The sequence below is a fragment of the Micropterus salmoides genome, unplaced genomic scaffold (assembly GCF_014851395.1).
Source record: "Micropterus salmoides isolate LMB-PRFRI ecotype aquatic unplaced genomic scaffold, ASM1485139v1 Ms_hic_scaffold_3129, whole genome shotgun sequence".
Classification (NCBI taxonomy): Eukaryota; Metazoa; Chordata; class Actinopteri; order Centrarchiformes; family Centrarchidae; genus Micropterus; species Micropterus salmoides.
In genome coordinates, this window is record NW_024042406.1 from 186 (window position 1) to 9,700 (window position 9,515).

General features: G+C 41.0%; 1 protein-coding gene and 1 long non-coding RNA gene across 2 annotated transcripts; one reads left to right on the forward strand and one right to left on the reverse strand.

The window, feature by feature from the left end:
* Nucleotides 1–430: 430 nt before the first annotated feature.
* LOC119884060 (protein dopey-1-like) lies at nt 431–7,686 on the forward strand. Its single transcript, XM_038694527.1, has 10 exons — nt 431–585; nt 1,231–1,340; nt 1,629–1,778; nt 3,132–3,193; nt 3,587–3,739; nt 5,943–6,079; nt 6,229–6,284; nt 6,393–6,557; nt 6,741–6,870; nt 7,082–7,686. Exons 1-10 carry the CDS (start codon nt 442–444, stop codon nt 7,388–7,390), a joined length of 1,416 nt encoding a protein of 471 aa, XP_038550455.1. The 5' UTR covers nt 431–441; the 3' UTR covers nt 7,391–7,686.
* A 697-nt stretch (nt 7,687–8,383) lies between these two features.
* LOC119884058 lies at nt 8,384–9,011 on the reverse strand. The gene is made up of 2 exons (XR_005440916.1): nt 8,945–9,011; nt 8,384–8,788 (listed from the first exon to the last, which is right to left on the reverse strand). It is a non-coding gene; the product is annotated as an uncharacterized LOC119884058 (long non-coding RNA).
* Nucleotides 9,012–9,515: the final 504 nt, after the last annotated feature.

Below are 9,515 nucleotides of genomic sequence, written 5' to 3' on the forward strand. Positions count from 1 at the left end.
ATACTGTCCAGGCCGTTTTGCTAGCTAGGATTCAGTATTGTTTTCAGCCTTTTTTCTTTTTTTCATTCTTCTGCAAACCCCAAAGAAATGCATATTGTGTGTGGATACCAAAATATGTTTTAATTTCCCTATTTTCTGTAAGAAATTATGTTTTAATTGGGGAAAAAATAGTGCCAATATTTTTTGGCCAGACTGTGAGTAGTAGCTAGCGTGGATACTGACCTCAGCACTGTGTGTTTTGGTAAGGAAAATATATGTTTTGTGTTTATACCTGGGATGAATTTTTATGTCATGGATGAATCCAGCAACACCAAGTGTAAAAAAAAAAAAAAAAAAAAAAAGACATCTGAATGTGAGACACTGAAACTACATGTGAGGCGTCACACTTCAAAAAGCAGGTGACATGTGCATATGTTTTGCAGGTTGTTTGCGTGCTTCAGCATGGCAGTATTAATATTTCTCCGCCATGCAGCAGCTGCTAATGTTTGGTATGTGTGTTTTGTAGATTTAATGCTCACAGTGATGGAGGCCTCCAGCTTCACTCCATCAGTGTACAGCGTACACGCACTCACACTGCTGGCCGAGGTAAAACACTCATGTCTCAGTGATTCAGCTCAGCCCTTCCTGCACAACTGTTGTTTCTCAGGCCATCAGTCAGTGGCTCTGCCAGTTATTTCCATTGTTTGTCTTGATTATGTCTCAAACTGTTCTCACTCACATTTAGCCTGTTGCTCTCAGGCACAGCCTTACAGTACACTAACACACTCCAGCTGAGCTCTTCTGACACCCTCCCGCCTCTACTTCAATTATTATTAGTGAACCAATAAATCAATCTGTTGGATGTAGTGTGGTGCTGTGAATGAGCTGAGCCGGACAATTGAAATAACTGGCCATCTTCTTCCGTCCTGGCTGTTTTAGCTCAGTGGGGGGGGGCTACATTTGATGATGATGCCTGTGCTTCACTGCTTTCAGCTTATAGATTAGTGGGTTTATTTATGGCAAAGAATCAGCAGAATGCTGCAGTGCGGTTTTGCATACTGTTGATTGGTGCAGTGATATACCGCCTTTTATTGTATATCATTTTTCACCCAAGGAATCATAGTAACTCAGTATTTATAGACAAATGCCTATTGTCTACTGTTATTTTGGAAAACATCACTCAATGTTGCAGTGCCTATGAAAGCGTATGGTGTAAGACTGACGTGAATGAATGCTTAATTTATTTGTCAGGTGCTGGCTCATCTGTTGGACATGGTGTTCTATAGTGATGAGAAGGAGCGGGTGATCCCACTGCTGGTTAATATCATGCACTATGTAGTGCCTTACCTTCGCAACCACAGGTGGGGATGAGCTTCTACTTTGTATTTTGTCAAACTTCTCTGAAATTAAAAATCTTAAATTTCACATTTGAAGGGCTTTAACCTAAAAATGGTTAAAAAAAAAAAAAAGTAAGTCTTTTTATGTGTGTAAATATGAAGGTGAAACCCATGACATGCAAGCAGATAAATAAAACAGATTTCTTCATGTTAGGGAGAGAGGAAGGATGAAGTGCAGTGAACTACCAAGTGTGTAAATGAGTTGTAGCTGATCATATGAATGTCATATACGTTTCCTGTTTCTCCTGCCAGTGCTCACAACGCCCCCAGCTACCGGGCCTGCATCCAACTGTTGAGCAGCCTAAGTGGATACCAGTACACCCGCCGTGCCTGGAAGAAGGAGGCCTTCGACCTCTTCATGGACCACACCTTCTTCCAGATGGACTCCTCCTGCGTCAGCCAGTGAGTAGGAGAGGAAAGTTGTGTGCGTGACCACTTTTACAGCTGGTGTTAAAATGTAGACCAAGTGATTACACTGAGAGAGAGAGAGAAAAACATGAGCTCAAAATATGAGATGCACATAAGATCCTTATACCTGAATCAGTTTCACAATTTAAAGGAGTAGTTCATCCCAATATGAGACTGTTTTGTAGAAACTCCATTGAAGTTGCTGGATCCACATAATGTGCACTGATATAGTTATTGTATCTTTTTCTTCCACACAATTGGGCCATATTTTCACATCTTCAAAAAATAATCTGTCCATTAACAGTTTGAGTATCAGAGTGTTTTTATAAAGTAAGAAATACACTGAGGACCTACAAGTCCAGTATTTACTTTGATTTATCTACCATATTTTTCTTAGGTGACTGTTGGTTTAATGCCTTATCACCACATCGAATACCGACAAGCCCCAAAGTCTAATTCACTCAGATTTACTGGAATGGGAAACAAGAGAGATAAAAAAAGTGCAGACTCCCGTTACCTTTGAGGCGCTTATAAAGTCCAGATGTTTTCATTCCTTGATTATTTAGATTCCTTGTTATCCGTAATTTTTCGTCGATCAAAAGCATCAAAACAGCTTTTAATAAAAATTAATCCAAGTTATGAATTCTGTCATGTGAAGTCCGTTGCTCACTGTCCGCTAACTTCTGCCACACTTTTCTCAGCATCCTGCACCTGTTGTTGAGTATGCTCGTTTTCATTAGCTTGCAGCCTTCATAATAAAAGTGCTTAAGCTGTCTGTCGGAGATGGATCAAATGATATAATGTTTTTTAGTAGGGACTGTGTAATATTCATACTGGTTGAAATGAACAGTTTGATATATTTCACATCTTTGCTGAGCAAGACTTTTGTGAGAAAGAAATTAAGGCCCGGGCTATTAATCAAAGTTTTATATTATGCAAATAGAAATAAATTTTCATTTACAAATCCAACCATAAAGTGTAATCAAACAAAAAGCTTGGCTACTGACATATTTGTTCAAGATGTATTAATACATACAGTATGTGCTCAAAGGAAGAAGCAAGACCATGTGTTTCTTGTCAGTAAAACAGCAGTCTGCCCTTTTGTTGAAAAGGTAAACATAACAACTCGGGTATATCAGAGATTGAAGATTTTAAAGTGCATACATTTACCTACATTTTCTATCAACTTATCTTGATGGCGTCAGTGGATAAGACTCATGCCTTTGGTGTGAAAGACCCGGGTTCAACTCCCCACTGTGACATGTCCACCAATGTGTCCCTGAGCAAGACGCTGAACCCCTCATTGCTCCAGAGGTGTGCATATATATAATTTTCTTCTTTTTTCAGCTGGAGAGCCATCATTGACCACTTGATGACTCATGACAAGACCACATTCAGAGACCTCATGAGTAAGCTTTAAGACTCTTTATTACCACTGGGTGTGAATACAGACCATTTACCAGATCATCTTTTTCTTTCTGACATTTGCAGGGCACTGAGTGTTTTCCCCTTTCATGAAAAGTGTCTTGCTAAAAACAAGCACTTACATTTTCACTCCAATTATGTTTGTAGACCAATTTAGCTGTGGAAATATGCCAATGTGCCATAGTTAAAGTCAAGTCAATTTTATTAATGTAGTCCATTGTCACAGAGCACAAATGTGCTTCAAAGTGCTTTACAGTCTGTACAGCATACCACACAGTTTATCCTATCCGAAGTCGGAGAAGGGGGAAAAACTGAAGAAACAGTTTAAAAACTGGCAGATGTGTAATATAATAATGACTGAGTGTATTTCCCTTTAGCCCGGGTGGCTGTAGCCCAGAGCAGCTCTCTGAGTCTGTTCACCAACAGAGACGCTGAGCTGGAGCAGAGAGCCATGCTGCTCAAACGCCTGGCTTTCACCATCTACAGCAGTGAAGTGGACCAGTACCAGAAATACCTGCCAGACATACAAGGTAAACGATACACACGTACAGTATACTTTATATGTACCACTGTTGTATACAGCTACTGTGAGCAGCAGCAGTTTACAACCTCACTGGGAGAGCTCATTTCCCACAACACCACAATTTCGGTTTATTTCAGCTTGCGTATTTCTCATAAATGTGGCCATTTTGAGTCAGTGGGTCACGCTAACTTCAGACTCGCCACCTCCTTTTTAGAGACTCAAGGAAATGAGGAGCTTTACAGCTTTCCAAATAAACATAATTATTACATGAATGATTTCAAATGCTTGTTTCTGAGTTTGACTGAAGGTAAACACAGACTGTGAAATAGACCTTATGCTAACTGCACAGGGATCTACATCTGGGTTTAACAGAGGTGGAAAGTAATGAATTACAGTTACTCACGTTACTGTAATTGAGTAGTTCTTTATGTACTTGTACTTTTTAAAGTATTTTTAAAAATGTTATTTTACTGTAACTTAAGTATGTTTTGTTTAAAGTATTGTAGTTCGCTACATTTTCAATCCCCTCCGTTATTGAGTAAAAAAAAAAAAAAAGTGCAAGGAAAAACTCGTAACCACTTTGTGGAGAGAACAGCTTTATCATGAAGCAGTGTAAGCTGTTAAAAAATGCTGTATTAAGTTACTGCTAATGCAAACTGAACATTTCCTGCTGCTCCAGCTTCACATTAAAAGCATTTAACTGGCAAAACACAAGTTGACTTTTTTTATTTTGAAGTAGTCACAGGAAGTGCAATCTGTTTGTAAGTGAGATTAGCGCTGACTGCTCTTATTCATCAAAAATGCGTCTACACAACAAGACAACAGTCATTTAACAGTTTTCTGACAGTGGACCAGTTTGTAATATTGCAGTGAGTAATGCAACAGTCAGGAGCAGACACAGTGAGCTGTTAGATAAAGAGCTGCATGTGACAGGTTGCACACCTCAACCTTCTCAGACAGGTAACAAACTCCTTTCACTTTAACTGTTCGCAGACTCATGTTGTGTGCAGCATAAAGTCAGATCTTGACTGCTCACATAATTATGGAAAATACCAATAACTGCCCAACAATAGTTTGTTTAGCTGCCCCAGACTTCTGTGCCCTGTGGTATTAAAATGTATCTGCTGTTACCACCAGTAACTACAGATGGCTCATGCACAATAACGGGCAGCTGCATAATAGCGTCAAAACCGGAGTTACATTTTACAATTACAGATTTTAACCATCACTCCTCAGTGAACTGCCTCCTTGGCTGCGGTCTGAGAGCATTTTCTAGTTAAGTAGGCCTCTCTAGTAGCCTATGTACATTTATCATTATGGATTTAGGCCTACCATGTTTTTTAGGAGTCTCTTCACACTGATATAAGCCAATAAAAACGTTCATTTTGCGAAATTTGAAAACATTAAACAAAAGTAATATGGCAATTATTTTTGAAAGTCCGGTTCTCACAGTGTCTGCTTAGAAATTTTCGTGCCCTTGAACAAATGTAGTTGAGGACCCCTGATGCAGAGGTCAGTTATAGCTAATAGCCTATTTCCATTGGTGGTTAAAAATAAGCTTTCATAGTTTGGTAAGATGCTTTTCTGCAAATAGCCAAACAGACAACGATGCATGACAGTGTTGGTTGGATTAGCAACTTGCTGGTAACTAGTTATTTATTATACTAACGCTTATGATATCCCGTTAAAATTACCTCCTGTTTGAATGTAAATAGAGATATGACTTCATATACAGTCCAGTGTTTCCCGTTTTCCCAATCCAGTGTGTCCAGAGTCTAATCTGTTCCACCACAGTTTCATTGTAACATAGAATGTTAATGTTTTTTGCCACTGATTTGGAAAAGTATCTGTCAAACAAACTAAAATTGAAAGCGCCATATGGCTTTTTTTCCTTATCAAATCACAAAAGACTGCAATTTAATTAAATAATTATAACAAGTATAAATGAGATATTAAATCAATAAAAATAAGCCATTTTAGGACTAAAGTAACTAAGTAACTTTTACTGAGTAAATTTTAAATGAGCTACTTTTTTACTTTTACTTGAGTAGATTTTTATACTTGTAATTTTACTTGTTCATCAAAGTAATTGTACTTTTACTTAAGTAGAATATTTTTGTACTCTTTCCACCTCTGGGGTTTATTAACCTGCATGTTTTACCATATGTTCCCAAAGCAGATACTTACTGTACGTGTGTTTGTGTGTTCAGAGCGTCTGGTGGAGAGCCTGCGTCTACCTCAGGTGCCCATCCTCCACGCTCAGGTGTTCCTGTTCTTTAGAGTGCTGCTGCTGCGCATGTCACCTCAACACCTCACCTCACTGTGGCCCACCATGATCACTGAACTGGTGAGAAGCAGTCGTTGGCTACAGGCTTCTTTTTTTTGTTTGTTTTGCTCACTTAACTGCATCCTTGATGTGTTTCTTTCTTTCAGTCCTCCACATATCTACCAACTCACACACACTCATTCATACACTCTACATCTGTCTCCCTGCAGGTTCAGGTGTTTCTTCTGATGGAGCAGGAGCTAACAGCAGATGAGGACATATCAAGGTACATTATCTGTTGATATTGCAAACTGGATCATAGCAGAAAATGAACATCATAAATGACTTCTTCCTGTATTCCAATGATTGTTTATCCTCTAATGTCCATCTCTAGGACATCAGGGCCGTCTGTGGCTGGGTTGGAGACCACCTATTCTGGTGGGAATGGCTTCTCCACCTCCTACAACAGCCAGCGCTGGCTCAACCTCTACCTTTCAGCCTGCAAGCTCCTGGACCTGGCCTTGGCCCTGCCTCCTGAGAGCCTGCCTCAGTTCCAGATGTCAGTACAGACAAGCCTGAGTCATAATAGCCTTTGCACGTTTGCCTGTCACTGAATAGATGAATACAGCAAGGATCATTTGCAATGATGAAGAATAACTCAGAATGTCTCAGTATGTGAAGTGCATATGAATAAGTTATTTGGAAATTGTGTTATATCTGAGAAAGTCCTGCCTCATTACAGGTACCGCTGGGCCTTCATCCCAGAGGCTTCCGATGATTCAGGATTGGAAGTGAGACGTCAGGGGACTCACCAGAGAGAGTTTAAACCTTACGTGGTTCGATTAGTCAAGCTGCTGAGGAAACGAGCCAAGGTATCTCATCCTCCCTCTGTATATGCAAGGTTGTTGAATGATGGAGACAAATGGCTGCTTCTTACAAAGAGGATGTTCAGGGATACGATCATTAAACGCTTTTTTGCAAGTTGTAGCCTATTTCATTCATGCTGCGTTGTCCCCCACCTGTAGGATGGCAGGTTCATTTTTTCCATTTGTGTAATTTGTAATCCATTTCCCTCTCCCATAGAAAAACCCAGAGGAGGACTGCTCCACCCGAGCCCTGTCCTGGGAGCCAGGTCACCTGATGCTGACCCTCTACGTGATCCGCAGCATGGAGCAGCTGCTACCCTTCTTTAACCTGCTCAGCCAGGTATTCAACAGCAAGGCCAGCAGTCGCTCAGGTCCCACCTACACACACAACCTTGCAGGCGCTTCCTTCCCCGGGCACAAGGAGGGCCACAAACTGGAGAGCCAGAAAGTCTTCTGGAGTCGAGCTCGACAGGACATCGAGGAGATGGTGGAAAAAGACTTTTTAGAGGGCCTTATCAAGACGTGAGAATACAGCAAAGGAAGGGAGCGGGATTAACACATAACTGATCAACACTAGTGAAAAACCTCAACTTGTACATTAAAGAACAAGGGAATGAGGGAAATTGTTTGTACATTTTTTTGTATTTATAATGATTATTTTACTTTTCAAAAGCTATTGTATTTAATTTTAATTATTTGTATATATGGAGCATCTTTGATGACTGACTCTTAACATTTCATGTGAGTGCTTTTGGACAAAGTGAAGATGCTGTGCCATTCCATATCGATGTGACTTAATAAAGATTTTTAATGGGAGGGTTACAAGCACTCTGTCATTTAAAATGCATTTACACTATGTTCCCGTCACAATATATCCTGAGCTCAAACAAATTCTAGACCTGTAATTTTACTAGCTCCATTTGTAAATTGTGAAGTGAAGCAAAATAGCAATTCACACTATCCTGAACTGGAACCTCCATAAAGATTCACACTGATAGAACTTCACAAACGTTATCACATATTGTGTGGCTGCATTGTCAAGTGTTGCATCGTATTGATTATTTTGTCCACCCATTTATGTCAATGAGGGCAGGCTAAATAACAGAAACAGCTCTCTGTATAATGAAACACAATTCAGCAGCACAATGAAGTGCAGACTCCAAAATAATCATAAAGTTGAATCAACACCTCTAAAACAGTTTTAACAAAAATTGATTATAAACTTCATGAAGGTAGGACTGAGTATTTATACACTGTTGTATTGATACTTGGTAAATTATCTGAGTACTTCCACTACTAGTGAACCAGTGAGTAGTAGGCTTATGTCAAACAATTAACTCAGAGGAGAGCAGCACAATAGCACCATGGACAGAGACAAAGCCAGGCGCCTCTTTGGTCTATGGTCCTCACTGGTTGCAGTTTTAAATTCTTTTTTGTGTGCATGCTTGATCAAAGAGACAGTGTAAACTGAGGCAGCACGCTTTATATGACCTTCATGGTATGGTAGCAGCCCAATAAGAATCAAGCTTGTTTGTAGAGAAGCTTTATTAACCGTTTACCCATCCCACTCCCAGCTCTCGCGATGAAAGATACGTCAGCAGGGTTGTAATACTGCGTCACCTGACTCAGAGGAGGGGGGCGGGGCGTGGTCAGAAATAAAAAATATTAATAATTAAATAAACAAGAGGATGTAATTCCTCTGAGAACACCGCCATCCAACGACCCGGGTCGAAGCGCGCATCTCCGGGGCTTGCAGGCTGACGGTGGGCCGAGGCAGAGAGGAGGCGTCCAGCTGGGGAGGAGGAGGAAAAACCGCTGCACTGGATGGTGGGGGATGATGATGCTAGCGAGGGTCTGATGTTCCCCTGCACGCCCCGCTGATACACTGTGACTGTGGGACTGGTGGTGAGGATTATCCAGGAGGCTGGAGGAAGGAAGACAGGGAGGGGGGAGGTTAGCAACGAGCATCATCCGGAGAGGACCGTTTTGCCAGGGAAGCTGGCCGACAAATAACGCGGAACAGTAAGAAATTGGACTTTGAAGTTGGATGTTTAGACTGTCATTTTCAAAGGATACTGACCTCCAAGGAAGAAAGTCAGTTCGTGAATATTCCAGAAACGCGTGCAGATCCAACACAACTGAGTGGGAATCAGAAAATCCCAGTAGGGTTATGCAACTCTAATCAATTGCAGTTCTATAGAAAGTGTCCTACTATTTCTTCCCTAGTGCTGTCTTTCTGTAGTGTTTTCGAGGGCAACTGGGATTACTGAGGCTGGTCGTTCATTACGGTGTTTGGGGGGGGATTGGACCATATTGGACGCTTGATAGTCGAGGTTGGGCTCCACGGAGAGAAGATGTCGGGGCAGACGCTGACAGACCGCATCGCCGCGGCGCAGTACAGCCTGACTGGATCCGAGGTGTCCCGAGCTGTGTGTAAAGCCACCACACATGAACAGACAGCTCCAAAGAAAAAGCACATGGAATGTGAGTTGTCTATCTATCTATCTATCTATCTATCTATCTATCTATCTATCTATCTATCTATCTATCTATATATCTATCTATCTATCTATCTATCTATCTGGCCTACTGAATGTGTCCTTTTGACCCTCCATCCATCCCACTAATGTACAACTAGGCCACCACCAGAT